Genomic DNA, 26,332 nt, shown 5'->3' with positions numbered 1-26,332 from the left:
GACAGGATAGTGATGTTGACAGCAGTCATTTTAAAGAGGAACACAGTGTCCTGATATAAAATTCGTTGAAGGCGAAATGCTCATCCCAAAGGCAAATTCACCACCTGTGGAAAGGCTCCAAACTATAACCTTTTCAATGCAGTGACCGCAGGTGCAGAACTGTGGTTCATAAAGATCGTACGGCCATGATTTCGCCTCCCTCAATGGGAAGTGACAGGCTGGAGATATCCATGAGAGCTTCAGGGAACGCAAGAAATACTGTACCTACAGCTGTGTCACTATACATCAAATGCATGAGTCAGCACTGGTTCTGAAAGATCGTTTGTGCCTGGATCCCTCTTCCTTTGATGCTAAGTGACAAGCCAAAAGGTTTCCACTGGACAACAGAATAAACAGCTGCAGCCTTGTCACTAACTTAAGCACTGTAGGCAGTGCACCTGGAGGAAGCGGGCTGCTTGTGCGTGGAGGTTATGACGCTGTATGTCCCTACAGCACTGTTTGACCTTAGACTTGCAACAATTAATCTTCTTCTGCAGCTTTGACTTCAACATCCTTTCACACATGGCAGACACAGGCAGTCATGAAAAGTTCAGTTAAATCACAGAGCTCATATATACCGGCTGTATTTTGGCCTTTGGGACCTTATTTTGAAAATCTACAGCATAATAATCCCTTCAGTATAAATAAGATAAGTCTGCAGTGAGAATGTTAAATGTGTCGACGGCTCTTCGCTGAATGTTTGATGAAATGGGGCAACTCTGCTTTTGAATTTGATGTTTTGATGTATTTTTCTGGACACATGCAACGGCACACATGATATTACATCAGCTGATAGGTCCGAGGCACGTCCAGACTTTGATAAAGTGATACAATTTATAATCAAACATCCAATGCGCAGCCTTCAGGAGACATTTGGGTTTAGTCGATATCATAGCTGACGTGCGAGACGGTTTCTTTTGATGCAGGTTAAAGAGGAGTTTAGCTGCAGTCCTGACATGATTCAGTGACTTAGCATGCGTCTGCTGTACTCAGACTGATATATTCTGTCTTTGAGGAAATTCATTTTGTAGTTTTTTTTTTTTTTCTTTCAATCATGACCAAATAGTCTGCGTATAGTCTACATCGCCAATCTGAATTCATATAGCGAGCTGGGGCCGGGGGGAGGTTCCATTAAATCAGTGTCTGCAATGATTTGTATGACATTCAGATATATATTTTTTTTTTTTTTTTTTTGCCATTGGCTCATTACCTCTGTGCAGCAATACAACGGGATGGAAACCATGTCTGCAGTTATGCGCTCAGTCTGTGAGAAGATTCCATTGTGTGTATTTCATCCCTCGGGCCTGTAATCTGTTTTACCTCTCCTGTTGCTACATTTCACCTCAATGATTTCAGGCAGGTTTATTGTCAGCCATCACTCTTAAGAACAATAGGATCAAGGGTCAGCCTGAGCCCTTCTCTCGGTGAATGTCCCTCTCGAGATGAGCCCCGCACTCCCTCCACCCATGCTTATTGGCTGAAATATCTGCTCACTGTGCCACTTTTGACATGTAATCTACTGCAGGCAGCAGCAGAGAGGGAGCCCGATGATAAATCTTCTCTGGGACTGAGCATGTTTTATGGGTAGCACGTCCTTACAGCTAAACTATGCTTGAGTGTTCCCTCAGCACTGGGCTTGAATGTAAAACAGCTCAGTATGGAGGGCAGTCCCTGAGGACGAGCCATGTGTTTCCTGGTGCCCACCAAGTTATTTAACCATAAAGTCTATTGAGCCCAGGAGGGAAAAGCAGTGCTGCGGCTTGTGCCAGAGCATCGGCCAAAAATAGTTCTGAATCCCATGATAAGCATGAGACATGGTAGCTTATAATTGCAAACTGCTAACATGATCTTATATGTCTATAAAAATGGTCATTAAAGCTCATTTCCACAATGTTGGGAGACTCAGAGGGGAGGTCAAAATTAATGCCCCAGATACTGAGCTATCCTCACTGTACCAAACTGGGACATATAGACACAGAATATGCTTGATAAATGTGACTCATACCTTCTCTCTGGCGAGGATGTTGCTTTTTGAAACAGGCATTGCCATCAATGGTGAATAAGTTTGACGAGGTGCGCAACAAACACAATTTCAGCAGCCGAAAGAATCAATTAAAATGGGCAGGCAGTATGGGATCAGCTTTGCACTCAGCAGGATGGTTAGACCACTATCTCTCCTGTGCGTTTTAATAATGGAAACAATTCAGCAACCAGCTTTTTCCCTTTCTTGCAGGAACAATTCTTTTACCACCATCACCTCCTGGATCTACACAAGTCTGTCTCAAATATGGGAGCTGTTGCAAAAAGAAAAGGAAGATGAATTGTCTTTCTTTTCCGGGAGGAAATGTGTTTAAGCCTTGTAAGCCCTGAGGAAGTTTACATTTCTCATCATTAAATTCTATGCAGTCATCACAAATCGTACGTGTGCGTGCACGCGGGCGCGTACGCATGCGTGCGCTTTTTAATGATGAGAAGAGACGACAAGGTCTAGATTTTGGCCTTTCTGAGAGGCAGGGATTAAACTTAGATTCCGTCTAGTCTTGCAAACACGACAGGCAAATACGAGGCAAATTAGAGAGACAGAACACGAGCCATTGTTTGTAATGACAAAGGCTATGACAAAATAGAGTTGTTATTCGTTTCATCTTCCCCCTAGTTACATAAAGTTTTCATGGCAAAGTATTCTCCCTGCCTATTCACAACAAGGTTCTCTTTTTTAGTCTGCTGCACGTCAGTCACCCTGGCCCAGTTTCATTGCATTTGAATGGCAGAGGTTTCATTCTGTTTGAATGAAAGAGGCTGCAGATACACAGGCTGATTTGATGGAACACAGCAGAGGTGGCGTTCATGAATGTTTATGTCAGACACACAAAACTGATCCAGCATGGTTTAGCTACTTGTTTCCAGCCCTCTCCCAGAGCATCCAGAGAAATGAATCGCATCATATCTTACACATATGACTGCAAGCACACATCGCCCTTTCCTCACTCGTCCTCTTTACTGTACAGTTAAAGCCACATTTTTTGTGCATTTACAAACTAAGTATGTTACTCGGTTACTTCAAGAATTGGTAGACTGTGAACTATTTTGCTGCTCACTGTTGACACTTATTATCCCCTCACCTCTGTGCTGGAAATGAGACTTTGCAGTGGAACTCCACCCGGCACGTACCAAAACATGTCAATGGGACTGAACAATCCCACTGAAGTCAGTAATTAAATTTGTTTTACCACACAGAACCTTCTGGAGGAGGGTAATGAAATAAAAACGAATCCCCAGCCTATTCACTCCACACAGTGTGTTTCATTCCAATGTCATTACCAGCTGCATTTTTACAGTGCTTCCCACGACTACTGGTAAAGCAGCACATTACAAAAGGAGAAAACATCATACATACAATGAGCTACACATGTAATGAGCTAATAGAGCTCATTTTCTTTTAAATCTACACAGTAAAAACATGATTACCAAAAGAAATGACTGGAACTATATGGCATGCTGGCAGTTTTGTGCTCCTGCAGCTTCCCTCAAATTGAAAGCAGTGTGTGTGAAAGTGCATGTTCCCTAAATCTAAATACATTGCAATCCCCCCCCCCCCCCCCCCCAAAAAAAAAAAAATGTAAGTGAATTCACATTTGAAAAGCCCTGTCAACTCGTTTTCTGTGTGCAGTGATGTGCATTGACAGTTTTAATTTGGAAGATAAAGATCCACAAAATAATAATACATTCAGTTACAGCTAACTGTGGAGCCAAATAACTGATGATAATATATCATGTAAATATGTATAGTTATTCTGTTTGGTTTGGAAGTCTGGAAGCGATTCGATAGAGTTGCATTTTAATTATTTTTGGCTGTGTCTGCATGCACAGAAAAATGCGACAACCAACTCACCACACAGAGGGTTGATACTGGATCATGCTGCAAAAGCTTTTTTGACATCCGCTGATAATATATATAAAGCGGCAACATTCTGCTTTGCACTGCATGTAAAATATAAAGTGTTGGATAAGTTATATTATGTAAATCACTTTTTTTAAATTGTAGAAAATACGAATTGGAATTTTTCATTGATTGTTGCTCTGTGTCATCCCACCTCCAGCCAGCATCCAACTATCGGCTCTGATTCTTAGTTTCCCCTGAGTTAGAGTTTGGTAGTGTTACTCTTTGTGTCACCATTATACCGAGCTGTACTGTGTGCTGCAGGGAGCCACAAGGTCAGAGCTTAGACACCAAATACAGTCTCTGTAGTATCATAAAGTCTGTTCCATCTAAGTTGGCTGCTCTGCCACGTCGTGTTTTTCATCCCAGCCACAGGTCTATCTCTGCTGCTCCACTTTTGGAAAACTTGTTGGAAAGAGGGAGACGACTCATGCAGTTGATGTATGCAGGCAGCAGCCCCTAGTTGCAAGATTTAATCATGGTACCCACATGAGGTGAGCGCAATTGGGCAGTGTTTTGGTAATATGCAGCATATCCCTCAAATTGGAAGCTATAATTGGAACAAACATACTGGTTCTGCTGCCTTAAGATTGGCTGCAGAGACTTAATGAAGCAAGAGACTGGGCCTTATCCGTCCATAAAAACACATTTTAATGGGCATGTAAACTGTCTAATGGTTGACGAATTTTGAAATAGACAACATTTCATACATTCGAAAGGATTGAGGAATCCAAATAGCATAGAACTAGCAGCCGTGCTACGATGTAATCCGCGTAAGCATATGTTTTGACACTAAAATTGCTCTGTGCTGTCCGAATTAAACAGGCGCTTCCTGTCGTGGTAAGCCCAATTCACAGGCACAAGTTCACGGAGTTTAATTTGTGCTGTGAGTTCTAAATTATAATTATTTATTAATGACTGCAAAACAGTTGAGCTCCAGGAGTCAGCATATATTCAGTATGATTAATTGTATTTTTCATGAAATGCATGAAAGGATCTTGGTGGAACCATTCAGTCATTAGCCCATGAAAAATGTAAACATTAATAGGGTTACGTGTATTAAATATAAACTTACACTCACAGGAGCAAGGAGAAATTTGATCATGCATTTGTTCTACATGAATGCATCTTATGTAATTATCCATGAAGAATACCATCAGATTTCATACAAGGAATGCTCAATCAAGCCGCAACCAAGGCTCCAATGAGCATGAGCACCATTTTGTCTCTTTCTTAGATGTGATTCTTGTTTTTGTTCTCTTTGTACTTTTTCCATCACATTTTTAATGGGTGCCAATTATGTTGAAGGGTTTATTACTTATTGTCATTTTTTAACCTGGAGAATCGTTCTGAAGAAAGAAAAGTCTGGTGCCCTCCCGAGGTAAAGATGGTGTGGTGCAGGTAGCAAAGTGACGGGTTTGAAAGGCTACAAAGACATTTTAATAAACACTGATGGAAACTTTCTGACCTCTATAGAGACCAGTTATTGAAATGAAAAAATGAAGAAGAAATCATGTTTTGATGCTTTGTCACATACTGTGCGTGGAAAAGCCAGAAGCACATTACCTTAATCTAAGGTCATAGCTTGTTCGAAGCACATTAGTTTAAGGTGTTTGATCAGATGTATGTACTATATACTTAACCCATCCATGCCTTTCAGATGAGACATTAGGTACTTTTGTTGTGCAATGAGATGAAAAATCAATTCAGGCTACGCCACACGAAAAACATCCTTTTATAACGTAGAAGATGCCCTGCTACTTCAGGTTCCTACTACAATTTAGTTTAGCCAGCATGCCTCTCTAAAACCAAATCATATCGAATTCACATTGATTTCTGCTTTCCAAGCTCTCAGCCAAACAACCATTCCCTTGCGCTCACTATTTAAACACGGAAAACATTCCTTTTACTCTACCCAAGGCCTAAGGTCTTCAAGTAAACACCACTCGCATATTCCCTTTCAATACACAGTTAAACATTTGAAGTAAAGGGGGAAAAAAAAGCAGAATTATATGAGCCTCAGTATGAAAACATGAACATACAGGGAAGTGCAGTTCAGTTTCCGCCGTATATCTCAAACCTACTTAACACTCGTCTTTTGTCTTCTTTCTAATGAAATGTTCATGCATTAAGGTTTTTTATAGACATAAATTATGCACACCACCCAAATCCTAGTAAACCTATTTAGAGTAATATTCCATTTGTTCCATGTTCTTTCTCATTTGAAAGCAATAAAGAGCTTTTTATTCCTGCAAATTCAACCTACATGTGCATCTTTGTTTAGCATCCATAAGGATTCAGTGGGCGAGAGTGTAATTTTGTCATATGAATGCAGATTTTCTTCCATAAGCTGACATCGTCTTTACAGACAAATATCTGCTGTGAGCTATGTCAGTGGTTCCCAGCAAGGGGTCACCTCATAAACCTGAGAGGTCATAACATGATTAACAGGAGAGAAACCAGGGGAAAAAAAAAACTTCTGCTCCACAAAATGATGTGTATTTTTCAGACTTTTCTCTGATCTCTACAGTTTTTCTCATGAAGTTCAAGATCAACTAAAGCTAAAAAAGGGGGCCACCTTGAATCAAACTGAGTTTTGAGGGGTCTCGATATTAATATTCTTAGGTTTAACATTCCCAGTTCTCATACTGTGCCTTGGTCTCATCCTATGTGGGTGTTTGTTTTCCTCAGTGTCAGTTGTGACAGTCTAGATTACAACAGTGCAAACATTTCAGCCGTGCAGTGCCTGTAGAGCTGCAAACATCTTAGCATTTATCTTCTCACATGGTGATTAATGGCCTGTTGGCCTCTGATGCTTGTCAAGAAAAGAAGACGGATTCACACACTGCTGAAGTGACTACTTTTCTGACTTCCCTACAAAAAAAAGTGAATGTCACCCAACCAGTTGCCTGTAGAATGCTGTAGATTTTGCTGAGCAAAGGGTCTGATTAGTCTGTTAAGTGAGGGTAACCGTTTCCTGTTGTCTCGAGCCATCATCTGTTTCCTGTGAGCTCGAAGCTCTAAAAGCAGAATTGTTATGTTACAAAGTGTACATGTTTTAATCACAAGTGCTGTCACTCGATTGGAGCAATTTCCTGTGGTTCTGTAAAGTATGAGGTTGCAAAGTAATTGAATTTGGGTCATAATTAAAAAGTGCAAGGAGCCTTGTGATCTCTCTCCCCATGCTTTTCATCTTTGTAATAGCATAGCAGTTTACGTCTAAGAGGCAACGCTTTCATCACTGAAATTAGTAATTTATAGTGATCTTCCATGCTTTATGTGCCATATAAGGTACAGCGGCAGCCTTATTAAATTGGATATGCAGTTTAATTTGACAGTGGCAAGAAGAAAACATAAATGAGTTGAGGATTAGACATAGAGCGAGCTGGCTGGGAGGATGGGCAGCAAAAACTACATTAATGACAACTTAGTGAATAATATCCACGCCAGTTTCCTCAAATTGAACAAATGGTGCCTTCCATTGTTTGTGTGAGGAGGAGTTTGTCTATACAAGCGTGGTGAACATGTTTTTATGGGTCCTTGAACCCCCCCAAGCCTTGATATTTTTCACCTCACAACTGCAGTAGTATTTCAATCAGCGCAATATTATTAGACAGCAATGCATCTGTAGAGTCGTAACCTCTGAATTATTTAGAACAGTAGTGGTGTAGTGGGATAACAGACTCAAAGAGTCAAAGCGAGAGACTTAGCATGACAGAGAGTATAGAAAAATGTAGCACATTGTGGCATAAATGAGGGAGGAAACTATAGGAAATGAAGTTAGATGAAAAAGGGGAAAAGACTGAGAGAGTGAGCAGCTGCAGTGATCAATAGCTCTAAAAATGGCTGGGATAGCCTTTGACGTGTTGTACTTCTCTACCATACGGCATGTTTCCAGTGAAGACAGGATTAGACCTATTTGTCACATGTATTATCTGAGCACTGCGGTCTTGCTTGATGTTCTGCTGTCGGTTGTTTGTGAGCTGGTGATGTGAGGATGCTACTGTTGCTCTCAGTGTCAGTACCCATGAATAACAGCCATCAGCAGATGTGGAAAAAGGAGCTTCAACAGGGGTGCTGCTTTCAACTTTAAGTAAAGTGTACTTTTTGTTGTCATATTTAGCCCTGCGGTTCGTCATCACTTACCATTCAAGCCGTTTCGCTGACTGCAATCCACTAGAAGAGGCATGGTTCTGCCGTGTTTGGGTTTGACACAGCATCACTCATCATTCAACTTCTTCTTGCATTTCTGAAAGCATGACAGAATCAATGGAGCAAACTTGGTCACCATATGTTAGCTCATAGCTCATTTGTCAATCAGCTAGCTCACTCTTCACATAGTTTTAAGGTTTGAGAGAATACTTTGCTATTTAACTAACTTAAACTAATTAGCCTACTACCATTGATGACCAAGTATGTAGAACAAATGCCAGCAGCACTAGTTAGTTAAGTCAATGAAGATCACCACAGCTGCCCAACAAGATTTCATATGCTTTCCAGCATTCATTTGTTATATATATATATATATATATATATATATATATATATATATATATATATATATATATATATATATATATATATATATATATATATATATGATTGTGATATGAAGGCTTTGGGAGTTCCTGTCAGTTTGTGTCATGGCCTAATTCTCACATCATTTTATTATTCTACTACCCTGTCGCAGGGTAAATGGCAATTTGCTCAAACCTACATTACGTCTCTGCTTGTTTATATAAGGACAGTGTTTTTGCACATTGTTGCTGTTTAAATAAAGACACATGAACCATGAGAAACATGCTGGTCAGTCCCTCACATTGACTGATTTTTGGTTGTGATTGACATGGCCTATACCTGTATGCAACTTGGACCCAGTTTTGGGGTAGGACTATAGAAAAAACTGCCCCGGGCTTGCTTTCACATTAGCTTTTTGTTAAGTTTTTAAATTGTGTGTCAGTGCACCCTCCTTGGCCAGTGTGGACTCTGGGAAAAAATTGCACCTCCTGGGTTGACAGGCAGTCCCTCAGATAAGCTTATCAGGCAATAGAGTAGCCAGTACAGCCCCATTGGGAGACACTGAAAGGACTATTTTAAAGAACGTAAGGTTAGTTATCCTGTAACCTCTGTTCTCTGATAACATGAGTGGGATGTATCGGCAGAAACACCCACCTTGCATACACCAAGGAAGGGGTGGACTTATCTTGAAGGATGAGTGACGCTGAATCAATCCCTTTTTTATGGGAGGCAAAGTTGCTCCACCTTGATGGTTGGCAGAGTAATGATACTGAAGCTTCTGAGGTTAATGCTACGTGTTCCCAACAGTGAACCACAGTGTTATCAGAGGACAGGGGTTACAGGATAAAGAACCTCATGATAGCTCCTTGAGATTTTAGCAGCAACTGCCTGGAACAGAAAAAAAAACTGGCCAATCCTGATTGAGCCATGGATTCCCAGGACCCTAATACTGACACGTGTAGAACAAGGTACCATCTAGATCAACCTCAGTGTATGTGAATTCAAAATGTTTGTGAGAGAGGGGTGTATTCATGAATTTATAGCTGCACTGCTCGCAAGCACATATCCCCACACACACACACACACACACACACACACACACACACACACACATATACACACACAACGCCAGATGGCCAGTCTAATGCAGACTCAAACAGAATGTGACATTTGTTTATTTTATTTCTGTTTTTTTTTTATTATTATTTTGTAATTTCTTGTGTCGCCAGCCCCCACATTGATGGACCAATGTAAAAACTCCCACTTCTCCAGATGGCCAGACTGCCCCCTGGTTCTTGAGGTTCCTCTGTCTACCTGACAGGATTAAATGCTGCCTCTTATTTGTTCAAACCTCACATACTTTTTAAGTCGTTGCTGAAGCCTGCAGAAATTGGCCAGTGATGTCAGAATGGAGATGGGCAGCCAACTGAAGCAGCCTGCCAATCAACAATAAACAACGAGATGCAGGATCTTATTACAACAGCTTTTTTTGACTCCTCTGCTCCACTGGCCCTCTTCTTCAAAACAATGAAATCATTTAAGTAGTTTTGATTGGTTTCCTGGGACACCATGAGAATTACTATGTCTGTGAGGTCACTGATGCACGGCCTTTTTGATCATTGCTTATATAGATTTTCTGGGCCTGCAGATGAGTTGGACTCATTTCATTAACGACTATTTTAATTCCCAAAGTTGTATCAGTGCTCCCTCTTAACCTCAGCCCACTGTAATATGCTCCAGTCAGACACTTTGTTCAGGGTGGAATGTTCGGTGGTAGCTCATCTCATTGTAGGACTTGGTCAAGCAATGAACATTGGACCTGATACAACACTCGCTCGAGACATTAGCAAAATCTATTAGCAAAACAGCACTGGAGAAGGAAGCACAAAATGGAAGTCAAGGTTTTATTCCAGTTGTAATTTTGATGCATTGTCATCATGTACATCTAATTCTACGGCATGTGAGTCATATGTTTCCATCAGTGCTGGTGTAGCCTCCACTGTACCTTTCCAAATTTCTCATACACATTCTTTCATAGCCTCGAATCAAAGCTCTTGTGATATTTGACCTCCAATAATTTGTAGCAGAAATCTATTCAGTTTTGATTCGAGACTCAGATTGAAGTTTGGTTTTTCTAATCTCATGACCCCACCATTAATAGTGTTTTGTTTTTTTTTTCTTGGAAAGGATGAAACTGCAGCTTGCATTTTGTTACACAACCCTGTGTTGTAGAATGATAAAGAAATAAACCTTGAACCTTGATGCAGCAACAGGTTATTCTGACGCTGTTGCTATGAAACACATTCTTAGGATGAAATACTCCATATGAAGTGTCTTAGAATTGCAGACAAAAAACGTGTTATCATTACTGTTCTATTCTCTCTGTATTGTGTGGTTCCTGTTTAAGTCAGCTTTGACGTGAGAAATAGTGTTTGGTGCTGCATTTTCCTTTTTTTTTTCTCAGTGTTCCCCTCACTCTCTTAGGCCCGATTACTTAGTTTTCATGTTTTATTGTCTTACAAGCACATTTAATGTGGATTTCCACACATGGATCAACAGAAGAACGACCATTTGTGGTCAAAGTGAAAACCAATTTCTACAAAGTGATCCAAATTCATAACATATATCATATACAAAATGCATGCTTTGTGCATAAGCATTCATCCCCTCCCAGTCAGTATTTTCAAGTTGACACTGGGATTTTTCTCACTTCCTCAACAACTGTTTTCTGTATAAACACACAGGAGGTAGAGTGATCGGTAGCATGCAGCAGAGACATTATGTGCACAAGTTCCACCACTGAGTGTATCTGTGCTTTGATCAGGTTCACATTGTTCAGTAACAAGTCAGCAACAGACCCAGTGTTCAAAAGGCAAGTCAGTGAAATCTAGATCATTATACAGCCCCTGTGCACAACATAAGTCCACGCATAGTTATCAACAGCACTAACACACTTTTTAATCATTAGGCCTGTCATTAGATACACATGTGCTTCTTTGAGGATATGTTCAAATAGCCATCTACTGGGATGATATGTCTGACGTTTCCTGAAAGAGGCAATTTTCCAGAGTTGGTGTATTGGAGGGGCCCTGTCTCCCCATCACCGCTGCTGATTATAAACTTGGTCTGGGTTCACACAGAACGTGGATTTTGCAGTTTTTGTGTGTGTGTTTTTTAAGTCATTTGCCACACTGACATGAATCCCTGGTGCACTCACTTGCATCATGTTTTTTTCATCTGGGTTTGTTTATTGGGTTGGAGTTGCTTTCATCCTCTGTAATTTGCTCTTGGCAGCTTGTTCATTTTTCAGTTACAGAATAATTTTCTCAGCACAGAAATGCAAGATATCTGTATTCAGGTGTGACTCATACGTGAATATACAATGGCTAATGCTCGCCTTGAGCGCAGTCCCAAGTTTTAGTCAGCAAAATCATGTAAAAGCCTCACGATTATAGCTGACTAAACCACTCTTCTGCAGTTTATAGTGTTCACAAGCTGCCATAATGAAATTATTTAGTTATGCAGAGTCTGTGAGGCATATGTGTGTTGAGACCAAAACATGTCGTTTTCTGAGAATGTGGTGTTTTGTCATTTTTCCCTTGAACAAATATTTGAAAACTAACTTTCAGCCAGTCTGACAAAAAGATATTAAAGCTTATTTAATCCACTTTGGCTGAACAAATACTGAATTCTGCCAACAACATGTCTTCAATAAACCCCGTCAACCCCGTATCCCCAGCTTACCTCATCCGCCCTGTCGTTCCAGCTGCCTTATGGCATAACAGATTTTGTCCTCAACAGATAGCATTCAAATGTGTCCTGTTTAGTTTGGGGAAGTGACACTCATTCAGCCGGGCCATGTCAGGTCGTTCAATCTAATCTGCACTTCTCTTGACATATTGGCTTACGCCTGTTGTGCACCACGCCATTTGACAGTCAAAATCAATGCGGCTTAAGTAGAGATCCCGATCCAGCAGCAATCATGTCAGTGCCCCCACCGAACTCCTAACTCTTTAACCCCTGCTGCCTCTATGCTCTATCAGACACAATCAATTTCATCTTTCCCCTATGAAAAAATCCACTTCGGTTTAAAACAGCCGGTAATAACGGAAACCTATGGCGAGGTCTCTTGGGGGTAAAAAATTCCATTACCATGTAAAGCAGCTTCCCTTCCTTTAGTTTTGCTGCAGATGCATTCAACAGGTTACTTTGGGCATGACTGAAAACCTTTTTCATTTCATGCACTTATGCCCGATAATGTGAGTTAAATGGCTTTGTCAATACCATACACTGTATTTGGTTTACACATTATGGCTTAAGTATTTCGTCGCAGCATCTCTAGCATGTGGCTTGCAGAGGGCCTTTCGGATGAGATGTGGTGGATTTTACCATTTGTCTTGGATTTCCTTCATTCAAGAAAATTTTACATGTTTGTTTTGATTCACATTTCCAGCTCATCATGTGTCGTATCGATATGGGATCATCTATAGTTGTTATGGAGCATTGGGATAATACAGTGGGAATCCCCAGGAAAACAGCTTTCATGAGTGATGTGAGCCATAATCAAGTTACAGCGAAATAATCTTAAGAGACATGCTCTCAGCCCTGTAAGCATGGACAGAAATATGAACAACATCAGCAATTCAAGAAAAACACAACCATAATTACCATAACGTCTGGCTAACTGCCTGCTGTATTGACTGCCCGACTGGTTCCCTTCCACAGCGTGCTTTAAGGCTGAATTTAACTTAATTCTTCTGTTTCCATTTCTTTTCCTTCATATTCAACTTCTGATTCAATTTGTTGTCTGTAATTGTTCCTGGACCTCTGGACAGTGACAAAGACTGAACCAGCCCAGACAACATGTGATAGAAATCACTGAAGCGGGACCAGTGAATACACAATGAAGATGCTTATGTGATTTCCTCAACATCATCTCTCAGTTCCGTGTCAGTTTTGCATAAGCACTAATTCACGGTATTTCTTCATATCTGAGGGCAGAGCTGAATGTGAGTCATTGTATTCCGGGCAGACGGTACACACAGACCACACTGACCTCAAAAGAGTTCTAATTACATTTACATTTACGTTTATTTTTCATCTGGAACTGCACAATTTTTTTGCACAGTTTTTTACTGTAAATACTTGTTTATATACTCAGTTATATTGTATTTTATTATATTATTATATAATATGTATTATATATTATAATACATATATATTTAGTTCAACTCACTGCTGTTATTCCTGTCTATATTTTTTGTCACTTTCTTGTTACTTTTTTAAGCAATTCTTGTTTACATTCTGAGTTTGTCTGTATGTTTAATTGCTACTGCAGCAAAATAATTTCCCAAATCGGATCAATGAAGAAGCAGTCCAAAATAAGTGAACTCATGAGTGCAGGTATAGTGTAGGTGAGCAGAGCCTTTAAAATAAGTCTCAGGTGATATGTTGAACTTTTAATTTAAATGCTAAAATCCATCTTCACCTGTCACTGTCAATGTCACAACCCACCACAACCTTCTGAGCCTATTATTTTAGGCCTCTGTACTGTAACATCCCCAGCACTGAAAAAATATACAGTCAGGTCACAAGGCAAAACCAGCCCTGCTTTTACTGGTATTTAATTTTGAAGCCATTTTATATACTAGGAAAAGTGCACAATTCAAGGTTATCATAGACAGAAGTCACCATTAAACATTAGTGTTGCTGGTATCAAATTCTTCAAGTTCAACATTTGACATGTGCTACTCTTAAATAGATATGGGGTTTCAATGTTTTGAAAATCATCCCATTCTGTTTCTGTGAGTGTCCCAACCTGAGGATGTCTGCTCCAGCCTCACCGTGACCGACCAGACCTCACAGCATCAGGGAAACATTACCTCTTTGAAAAGAATATGCAACACACTTCTTCATGTATTGTTTGTCCTGATGGATGAGACTCATAGCTAATGCAAACCAGAACCCACAAGAAAAATAAGCCTTAATGTGGTTAGGTCATGAGCATCCTACGTCCTAAACAACACACGCACACACACACCAAATGAAAATTAAAAGAGCTACATTAGCCAGAGCAGAGCACTGAGGGAGCATAAATGAATAGCATTATGAAATGAGTATTGTCAATTGGAGCAAAGATTAGTTGGCCTGAGCTGTGTTGTTTTGCTTTTCTGTGGCGAAAAAAAAAAAAAAAAAAAAATTCAACGTGAGAGAGGCTTTGACCAAGCAGCCGCCTGAACAAAGGTCAGGTGACCTGAAATAACCAACAGGCCATTAGGGCACAAAGTGCCATAATGAGAATTATTAGCATCCGCACTTGGATCACTCATGTACATCTAATTCCCGCACAAGGAGTCTTTATCATTCATTTTCATTTTATATATTTATATTTAGGACCACTGTGCCTTGCATGGTATCCTGCTAATTAGGTTTAAGCGTTTGAGTGATGTGCTCTGGCAGCCCTGTTCTGATCCGCTGCTCAGTTAATCAGTCCTGCAAGCGCCAGCACAGACGCAGCGTGATAAGACATAAAAATAATTCACTAGACTTGTGTACAATGTTACACTGTGAGTAGATAGAGATCAGGTTTGTATTGATAACTCAAGATTGGATGCCATACTGCCCATTTCATTCTCGGTACATTGAGTATATACAATGCCAAGCACAAGTTCTTCTGTTTACACTCTTGCACCTCTCAAATTAGAGGTTTGGCTGATGCGTTGTCGCTGTTTCATATTTAAATATAAGACACGTTCATCGCTGTTCATCTAGGTTGAAGAGTATGTGGTGTTTCAGTGCACATGCTTGCATTTATCGTACGCACAAGGAGACAAACATTCCTGGACAATTACAGTCCCATCATCATCATGCTGAGTACTCATCCAACAGATAGGCCATTTCTAAATTTGGCCCTCGGCCGATCCGGTGGAGAATTCAGCAACGCCATATGTATATGACTCACAAATCATTTCAAGGTTATCAAGGAGACAATGGCAGCCCTTATCTGCGGCTTCATTTCCTTTCTATTATGGGATATGGCAGGGAGCAGGTCCCACACCGCAAAGCTGTTCTTTTGTGGTGCTATAACATCATTTCCCATCTGGTCAACACCTTCCCTCCACTCTGAGCGTTGTCTAGGCGGAGAGAGGTGGTGTGAGGAGGGTTTAGTGAAAAGAGACTGGAAAGAGGTGAGATCACTGAGAGGAGGGAGGATAGAGAAAAAGCAACACAACATGAAAAAAAGAAAAAGCATAAGAAGGGAATCTGGCAAAGGTAGCATTGCAAAGCCTGTTGAGTCAGAGCACTGACATTGGGGAAATCAGAAAAGCTCAGAGCCTGTTTGTGTAGTCAGGGCTTGTGTGTACATGTGTGCATTTATGTTTGCTTTATTTGTTACTAGCACAGCTCTACCCAGACAAAGCAGAAAATAAACACAGGTGCAGATAGTTTTCTAATTCCAAGTGCACTTTCATAATCGAAAGATAGACACCAGATCTGTGAGAAGAGCATCTTTACCAGTGGTCTGCTGATAGCCTGAGATAGCCTCTCAGAATTTGTGAAATTGTTCCAGTTTGGTGCTCTTAATATTATGTCACTTCTGGGAGAACAACGGTGCACACTCAGGGAGGGATATTGGATATTGAATGCACCTATGCACATGGTGTCTCTGACTCTTACATTCCAATTGTGATGAATGTACCTGGTTTGTACAGCTGAAGTTGATTATTCACTACACTCTGGATTATTGCATGGATGCAGAATATTTTCTGACTGGCAAACGTTCTGAATGAGCAAAATATATTTGCCAGAACATTTAAGATTGTAAAGACACTGTGTAACACTACAATCCAGGGTATTAAAGCCTACTAAAACCTCAGGTGTTTAACACCACTATATCTTAAAAAGAATCTGTGTCATGTGCTTTTTAAGATGTCTCATAATTCATCCCGATAAGTTGATATAATATTATGTACATGCCAGTTATAAGACAGTAAAAGAAAAGACTTAACAGATCACCAAACATCTGGTAAAAAAAAAAAAAAAAAGGACTGCATTGTTTAATTTTCGTCCACTCAGAGGCAGGAAGTCCAAAACAAGCTCAGACACAGATACTGCTAAAATTGTGCATTATTGCTAATATGTCAGCAAACAATTGGTGTCATGTTTTTGGACACCTAATTTAAGTCCAGTAATCGCTTTCCTTCTGCCTCTAGTTTTGTCTCCACCAACTCCGAAGGAACCAAACATGGGATCTAGCAGCTTGTTGTTAGCTTTCTACCTCTGCTAGCCTCAGTGCTAACTCTGTCTGTCTGTCTGTCTTTATCCTGCCTTTGGTGTTGAGCAGGTAGAGTATAGCATCTTGATCTGAGCTTTTTTGCTTAAAGCAGCTGCAAGAAGCAGAATTGATAAGATGAGAGCATTGTGAGTACGGGCAAAACATGAAGAGGCTAAAATATGTACAAGTGCAGACTTTGCTGATACTTCTCTGTGGCTTTTTCACTATGAGAAAGTCGTCTTACATTACAGTCAATTGATTCGATGTTAACTTTTTGTCCTTTCTCTAATTTAATGTCTAATTACATTAATGCCAAATAACATGCCTAAGTGATTTTCTTCTTATTCTCATTTATATTTACATATTTAAGTAAAGATAGTAAAATAGGAAGACAGCATCTGTTGAGCCAGAGTGGGAAAATTGGGATGCACTGTAACATCAAACCGTCGAAATGTGTTCTGTTAAATTCGAGCTGTTGATGTTAATATAGTGAAATGCAAACTGTAATTAAAATACTGGTGCAACAGCATCATAGTATGGATGGCAGCAGAAAAGTGGGAAATCTGAAATGACTAAACAAAGTTCTGCTGCAGTGTGAAGTGACACACGTGATCAAGCTTGCATTCATGCACACAGCATGTCATTGAGTGTGTGTGTGTATAATGTAATCAGTCACTATTGTTGCCGTGTGCCAGCAGTGTGTGTATGTGTGCAAAGTATGGCATCCGTGAATTTACTTTCTCATTAAGGAAGTAGGTGTTTACAGTGTGTTCACTCCACGCAGTGTCAGGACTGTATTAAAATGAAGGGATGGGCATGAGACAAGGGGGAGGGGAGAGTGGGAGAGGGAGAGAGAGATTGTTGATGAGCTTGGAGCCAGAGAGAAATCAGCACAATTTGCTTAATAAAATTAGGGACAGTTGAACTACACAAAGCCAGCCGCTGGTTGAGGGAGGACAGCATTTCACCGCAGGGCTGCAGCTCGCTCACACACAAGAACGTGACCTGGGCGTGTTGCTGTCCCTCGACCGCACGCCTGCTCTAACAGTGGCTTTAAATTCTAGTCTGACTCCAGCCGTAGGCTCTCAAGTGAGGCACCACCTTGCACCTGGCCACCTCTAAAACTCCACTAGACCCAGGCAGGCTGGGGTGGGCTCACAGGGGCCATGCACCAACAGACAAAGGAAGAAAGCGACCCTCCCAAAATGGAAGGGAATGAGGAAACCTCCATGTCGGCTTCCGCTGAAGCCCTGGACAGTCCCTCCTCCGAGACTTTGGGAGCTCAGGCAGAGCAGGCCCGAGCCACCCTAACCCCCGACCCCCGCAGAAGATGTGGCTTTTTCTGTCAGCCGTGGTGTCTGCTCCTCACACTGACCCTACTCCTGCTCTCTCTCCTTGGCAGCTGGGCAGTGGTGCACCTCACCCTGGGGACCCACGGAAGATCACCTTTTCGGGTCTCAGGCAGCTACGATCAGAGGATTCCCCAGGATGACGCGGCCACCATCGAGCCCCACTTCACCACCAACTGCACCATGGGTAAGTTGACACGTGTGTGAGCAGTATGGCTGATTTTGTTAAATGTGACTTTGTCGCTTAAATGTATTTTGTATGAATCTGTGAGAAATGAAAACGACTAAGTGGTCAATCAGTTAATGTGTAAAACAGTCTTTACATTAATCTACACTGAAAAAAACATTAGATCGGATAAAAGATCAGATGTAAACTGGTCCAAACAAGTCTGAAATAATGGATTAGGTGATAGCTGTTGGGGTCTTTCTTTTGTTTTCAGTTGTTTTCTTTGTGTTTCCTGTCATAGCTTCTGTCATATATATCAGGACTAAATGTGTCTCACATGTCTGCAGAGGAACCAAGTTTCCAAAGCAGCACAAACATGTCAGACTGGAAATGGCACAGCTACTTTCTGTGATTTTTAACTTCATTACACCATGTTGTGCAATGAAATGCACAGACAGCTCGAGACTGAAATAATATCCTTCTCTGTCAACTTCGAAAGCTCCTGAAATTCGATTAATATAACTGATTCAATTTCCTCTGAGCTAGATGCAGAAGCACAGCACAGCGTTTCAAGTGTGCATTACTGAGAAATTACTATATATGAAATCCTTGTTTTCTCTGGCAGACAGAGATGTTTGGTAGCCAGAGATGTGCAAAATGTCAAACCAAGCAGGTTCTGCTTTAATGGAACATATTGTACACGTACGAAAGTATCTGCATGTATTTTTCATTAATTTGCAAGCGGCTGCATGTTGAAAAGAGGCAGGATTTGTGAGCGAATTAGTGAGTGCAGTTTGAAAATGTTTCATTTCAGGCTTCTTGTTTACCATACCATGTTAAGAGTCTTGCTGAACTCACATAAAAAGGAATAAAAAAGTAACAGATGACCAAGAGAGGCACCAGCAGTAGCTGCTCATCGTGGACTAAATTACATCTGGCGGCGGTGCTCAAAAGAGTTCCGCACTTTGATATAAGATTTCTTACACAACGTTGTCCTTATAAGCATACTTTTTTGTCTGAAGCTTGATGTGCACTAATGTACTTATAATTACATTTTAGCATTAGTATACTTCCCTGTTTCTAACTTTGTTCATGTTATACATGTTAATATTTTACAGCACTTGCTTGAGCAGACATATCCAGTAAATATGTTGGGTTTTCTTTTAATGCTGAACCCTGTTTAACATTCAGAAGCAGCCCCAGTCCCACTGCAATTTAAATGATATCAAAATGAAAACCAGGGATGCCACATTTATAGACTTCTGGAGATCAGAATGGAAATCCATACCTTGTGTCAGTGCATGTAAAGTTTGGGTCTTATTAGTATTTATATATTAGTTATGGTCTTGTAAAACAGTTTTGGTCATTTTGGAGAAAAATGAAACCACCAGAAGAGGTTGGCTCACATTATTTTGTAAGAGAGTGGCATACACAAGGCTGCTGGACACAGTGGACACCTGGGAATATTTTCTTGTTATGTGAGCAATTGTTGTCACCTATTATCATCCTCAGTTGCCCTGATTTCAGGCCAGAGATTTTGGGAGGATCACTTGGACAAAAGACCGACAGATGGTCCAGCGTTTTGCACAGCATCCACTCTAATCCACTTCTTGCTATGCTACACGCCAGAGAGCATTCAAGTGGGCTTTACCGTTTCTTCTCTTTTTTTTTTCTATAGAACCATACAGAGCGTCTTGAAAGGTGATCATTCCCCAAGGCCTCTTTGTGAATTCAGAGAGATGCACGCAGTCCAGCAAATTTAATCTCCTCTACCTTTACAGAGGCAGAGTCTCTTTGAGCTCTGCAACAATGAAATCGCTTTTATGCTCGGTCAATATTTAGCTCCGCATGAATGAGGAACATCGTTCAACAGGAAAGATTTGTGTAGCTCTAATTCCTCAAATTCAGTTCAAATGGGATGTTTGGACTGGAGGTCAGGTCAGAGCGGTTAGTCACACGGAGCAATTCATCCTTTGGTGCAGCTGGGTTTCTCACAGCTGGCCTGCCAACCTGATGACAAATCAGCAACACCTGACTCTCCCCCATTACATTAACTGGGTCTGGTTGTCAAATATGTAAATGCATCTGTGTGAGACAGAGAAGAAGCGGGAGGTAACGAAAGAAATTGGAGCTCACATGCCCATAAATATCATATTTCTCACCCTAATTTTAAATCCTGCTTTATCCTAGATTATCTTAATCTTATCTTAATCTTAACCTTAAAACTAAGTCCTGGTTCTTTGTCCAACTGTCCTTTCTGTTGTGGTGAGGACGGAGCAGAGCGGGTGCTGATTTGCTCATGCAAATCCAGCCGTGGTTGAACAGCGTCTAATTGTTCTCGTCTCTGGGATCACTGTGTTCCTCTTGTCAGGGAGCACATGAGCCACGGCTGGCTGTGAGAAAGAGCATGCAGACGTGCTGTACTCTCCTCAGTCACCACCTGAGTCCCCAGCACAACATCCACTACACACATCCCACTCCCAAACTAAGCCCTAATCCCTCTCAGCACCTTCACCCTGTGGTCTCGCTGCATTTTGCACAGTTCTAAACCCCTCCCTTCCTCGACTTTCCCCTCCAGCACCTGTCACAAACCTGGGCTCAAATTACCTTCCTTCCTATCGAGCACAGAACGTGAAGCCAGGGTGCTCCATTTGAAGTTTCCACCAGATCGACGTCTGTGGACACAAAATGCTCTCTCAATGGTACGGTTGTTTCCTGCAGGCCTGGAGATTATTAGTAAGGAAAGTATGATTCATTTGGAAGATTCTCAGTAATCAGCAAGAGCGAAAAACATGCTAATGATTAATATCCGACTGCGTTACTGCTTGTTGTCTTTTGAGCACGTCTGCCTTTAGATATACAACATTAACAGGCAGAAGTCACAATATTCCCTGCTTATTGTCAGCTGATTCAAATTCATCGAGACGACATGCACAAGCGTAGTCTTAATCAGCTCTCCTTATGATTTTTGGATCTGAATTGGAAATTTAACAATGTCCATTTCCTCCCTCTTAGTTGTTTTCTTGAGCAGAAAGGCAGCGATTACTCAAGCCAGTGAAGTGCGAGGAGATATAGTCAATACAGGATAAATAAATGGAGCAGTGTCTGACTTCTTTCTCCATACCCGTCCACTTTAATTAACTCATCAGTCACAGGGCCAACAAGCAATCCAATTTGTTGCCCCTAAAGTGACTTGTGTGCTTATATAGTATGCCTATCTCTGGAGCTCATCCTCCTGACAGGAAGTTAGAATCCCGCCTTCTGCTAGCATTTCTCTGATGGCTGTGGCATAGCTGCGCAGAAAACATAATTATTCAAGCGCCGCAAAACTGTCAGTGACACTCTTAACCTCCTACAGTTTCTCATCCTGGAAGTAAACAGAGACTTCTGTGATGACTGACAAGCTCATTACCAGATTGTGTCAATAGCAGATTTGTCTTTGTCTCTGGCATAGCGCTGTGGCAAGGCAGAAGGTCACATTTAGCTTCACACTTCTAACGGGGTTTGTCCACTGAAGAGCGTATTCATACTTGTGCCCGTGTATTACCCCGCAAACTGTCACAATTCATTTTTCCAATTGGACATGTAGCCGAGACAAGGCAGCGGTGAACCCCGTGGGAATTTGAACCAGTGACCTTCCCTTCCCTGGCCCATTTCCCTAACCATTACACCTTGCTGCTGCAGGCCCTTAATGGAGCGTTACGGCGAGTCTATACTTTGCGATTAGGTACACTGCAGCATGAGGGTGTCCCTAGGCCCATCAATCACACCCAGCCCTGTGGAGGCAATGGGGGAAATGGGTTTGGAGAAAGCTGGTGGAGTGGACAGAGTGTTAGACATGTGGATGGATGGGTGATGGGGTTTTGTAGAGGAAAAAAAAAAGTCACCCGGTATCATACTGTGATACTGAGACTCGCCTTTAAATAGGCAAAACCTCTCCAGCATAAGCCTCTAATTGAGTTTTCAATTTCACTTTGACTGCATGAATAAAATAAACTCATCCCCTGGAGTTTTTGTTATTGGGTAACAAGCGCAGGCTGATAAAATATAAATATATATTTAACAGAAATAAAAACCCCCAAACTGTCACAACACTGAGAGAGCGTGTTTATGAGATCAGAAGAATGTCAAAATTGCAGAAAATTTGTAAGGGGTGAGGGATGTCATACAGTGACGCAGCGGCCCATAAGTATGAGCGATAGAGTAGAACTGATGTCACTCTTTCCCATTAGTCTTGTAAAGAGTCATCAGTTCTGCCTGTGCACACGTGTGCAGACTGAATGATGTCAAGCAGGTGTACAAAATATTGTGAGTGTTATGAGCACAAAGTGTGATGTTCCTCTGACACACATAGATCATCCGATTTTTGTGCAGGATTTACCTCCTGCAGCATCCATGCCGGATAAGTCCTTTCTAATGACTTTCGGCATGGATCAGACTTGCAAATACATTTTTTGTACTAAATATTATTAACATTTACTATTAGAGGACTCTGGTGTAAGACACTCAAGACTTTCATGTTTAAGTTGCACCACGCTTTCAGTCCACAGCTCCAAATGGCATTGAAAGCATTATGCTATCTACTTTTTCAATGAAGATTAATATACAGATCTTTCCATGTTTCTTATATCTCATATGTGCCTAAGAAAGAAACATTTGGAACGGAGTATTTTAATTTGAAAGTTTGATTAACAGAGGGCCGGCATTCACCAAGGCTCGGGAATTCAAAGAAAGAACAGCTAAAAACGGTCTGGTCTTCAATTTGTATTATTTTTATTGTTCACTGGAGCAACGTTGATTAAGATTTTGGAATTGTCTTTTAAATTTTATGCCTAATGGACTGTAAGATGGAAAAACAGAGAAGTGAAAATTAAAAAATCTCACCACTTTTATTTCTAGCCATTCTTTGGGATGCCTGACAGGGTGGGATCTAAGAGCATGACTCAACTTGCATCTGATTGGCTGGTGTGGGCACCCACCATCACACTTTTTGTTTGTTTGTTTGTTTGTTTGTTTGTTTGTTTGTTTGTTTTTCCTTACCAAATGCAAGTGATGAGAAGTTTGCAGCTTGATCTATATATGGTACTTTTCCCGTATAGAGTAGGACAAACATGCTAAATACACTAGCCTGTGTAGCTAGCTTATATTGTAAAGATGTGGCTTCACCCAAACTCTTGAGTAGTTGAAACTGCAGTTCGCTGTCTGCACTGCCTGTTTGTTGTTGCTTAACTGTCCTGTCTGTTCTTAAAGCATAAAGCAGGAGCTTGCAGTACAGCTGAAGCATTCAATCTTTTATGGATTACATGTTATGTAGAAACTTTACACTGTGTTGTGCAGCTGAGCGCACACAGCTGAGGCTGAACCGTTCAGTGAAACGTGATCAGATCTTGAACGTGCGCTCTCCTTGGTGCTGAAGTCAAGTCACTGCACAGCCTGCATATGTTTCAGTCCTGTGTTGCTACGTCAATGTGTCCATATTGTTATTCCAAGTGTGTGTGTTCATTGGACTGAAAGAGCAGCTGGATTAAGTTGTATGGCTGATTATTGGTGCACTGGCTGGGCTGGCAGCAGCATTTAGGAGACCAGATATGTTGTTCTTAAAGGTACTTGAACCGGTGGAGATTTTGTTTTCCTGTCAAATGACTTCAGTGCCAAAATGTTGGTTTCATGGGACACAAGTGGGCAGAGGTGGTCTGTCTGTTGTATTGTTCACATCATCAGTTTGATGCAGTGTAAAGATATTGATTAAGACAGGCCTAAAACAGAGCTGTGTTCCCCCTCTGCCTTTGTTTCTGCCCACCCCCCTTTGGAGGACTATGTTACTCGTTGACACTGACCAAATGTGTGTTCAACTTTTACACATCTGATATTATTTCTGCCAAAGGAACGGGTGTCCACCTTTACCAGCGCCACTGTACTTGCAATAGGTTATGCTTCACTGGCATTTGAAGTCTCCATGGCAGCAGAAATTGAAATAAAGCAGGGTCATAGTACAGGCAGAGTGCCCTTAGGAAATGAAGTGAAATAGTGTTCCAGAACAGAAACAGAAACGAAAAAAAAAAACGAAAAAAAAAGTGGCACAATGTCTGCTGCACATGGAAAATGTCAACATAATTACACTACAACATTTAATTTAAGTCAGGGCACTTATCAAATAATAGTGTTCTCTAATTATACTTTTTTATTTAAGGTCTTCACAACTCATTGTTTCAAAGTGTATAACTGAAAATATATAAGTGTATGTACAGAATGCAACAGCATCAGCTCACACAACTTTCCATGAAAACATTTGTAAAACTGTGACGTTTAAATTTTGCAAAGTTATGATAATGAGTGCAGAGCAGATACAGACCTATTAGACTGGCATCACTTTCACTACACTCAAATGAATTTGTGATTCTGAAACATTCCAGTCCTGAAAAATCAATTCTCTTATTGTTTGGAATCAATAGAAATACCAGTTTACATATTTATAGTTGTCCTGCTATCCATTCTACACACGAATTGAACAAATGTAAATGCAGTTCATTAGACCCTATTGCCAACTCTGGGAAAGGCATGTTCAACTCAATATAACCTGTTTTCATTCAGCATTTGTCTTTGTTTTATTATCTTAAATGTGGATTGTACTACCTGCCTGTGGGTCTGGATTACAACTAAAAAGCCATTTTTGATCACAAGAAACTCAGCTTCATAAGTTAGAGTAAGTATGTTAAAAGGAGGCGCTCAGCACTTCATCCACCTCAGGTAATTTGACTGATGTATTTTTCAGTTTGATGTGGGTTCTGTGGCTCTTTTGATTGCTCGGGATGCCCTTTGGGTCCCTTGAAAACTTGCTCAAGGTCGCACATTGTTAGCCCAATGAGAATGCCCAATGACAAAAAAAAAAAAAAAAAGTAGGTGCGACTAAAAAACAAAAAACACAGCTCATCAATTAACAGAAGATACAACCTGCCAAGACAAGGCCGTATCTGCAGTACTAAGCTTCATCACAATTCTACCTCTAATCTCTCGCCTTAGGCTTTTCCGCGAGCAGCATCCCCTCAACACAAACTGGGTTTCTGTTGCAGGCACCTTTCCAAGGCAATCTACACAGGCAGTTTCGTTTTAAAGATATTGAGCAAGTGTTAAATGGCCCAGGGCACCAAGTGGTGTTCCCAGCATACATATGCCAAATGGAACAGATGTCTAAATCAACCCTGACCTGGCAGGGAGGAGGAAATTTCTGGATGTTATGGACTTGAGCATCATTGAAGAAAAGTCAGTCATTAAGATATAGCAATCCTGAATCTCATTTCACTCTGTAGAGGGGACATTTGTATGTGGAATTCTGCCATGAAATACCTATTCCATGGCCACCGAGTCACTTCCTCCATTTCATTTCAAATGACTTTACTGTGTCCAACATTATAATTACTATGTAGCTGCAGTGTGGTTTCAATGTTTGTGAGCTTTCATCTGTTGTAACATAAGTCGGTTAGAGACTTAGGTTTCATGGACTCTGCTGGGAGGACTCACTAACTATGATATGAACTCTACTGACTCCAGTCTACAACTAGTTATGTCCTTAGGTAGCCTCTGACAGATCCCAACACCTGCTGAAGTCATCATTGGGTCAGTGACATTAACAAACCTATCATTCTTGGCATTTTTTGGTTATGGAGCTGTAAAAAAATAATAATAATAATAATCCCATTTATTACTCCCTCTGAAATGAAAAAATCAATTACACATACAATATATATCCTCAATCCTTCATTTTGAACCTTTAATGGCGTGAGTTGATTTCCTGTTTGGAGGGGATCCAAACCTGCTCCCCTGTAATCAAAACAGAAAACTATAGAACATCAAGGACAAGTTTACACAGAGGAATCAAAGCCCCGCGGCACAATGCTGATGGTTTTAAATAAAAGAATGGCTGCAATCTTACTATGACCACTCTGTCTGTGGGACCCATGCTTTGATGTCAACACACTCTCTGTACTTTGTTGGTGTTTACTTTACCCATAAACAAGTGTGTGTGGTGACGCATGAAGCCTCAAAGG

The 26,332-nt window shown here is 40.9% G+C and overlaps 1 protein-coding gene across 2 annotated transcripts in view; it reads left to right on the top strand.

Moving 5' to 3' along the window:
• alk (ALK receptor tyrosine kinase) overlaps positions 1-26,332 on the top strand; it is a 310,918-nt gene that overhangs the window by 220,140 nt on the left and 64,446 nt on the right. For both annotated transcript variants that reach the window (XM_076748574.1, XM_076748573.1), the window contains exon 5: positions 18,175-18,308. In XM_076748574.1, coding sequence (XP_076604689.1) covers positions 18,175-18,308 — 134 coding nt within the window. The remainder of the gene's footprint in view (positions 1-18,174; positions 18,309-26,332) is intronic.

Source organism: Chaetodon auriga, chromosome 14 (assembly GCF_051107435.1).
Source record: "Chaetodon auriga isolate fChaAug3 chromosome 14, fChaAug3.hap1, whole genome shotgun sequence".
Classification (NCBI taxonomy): Eukaryota; Metazoa; Chordata; class Actinopteri; order Chaetodontiformes; family Chaetodontidae; genus Chaetodon; species Chaetodon auriga.
Note: the sequence above shows the minus strand (reverse complement) of the source record. Positions and strands in the feature narration are given on the sequence as shown.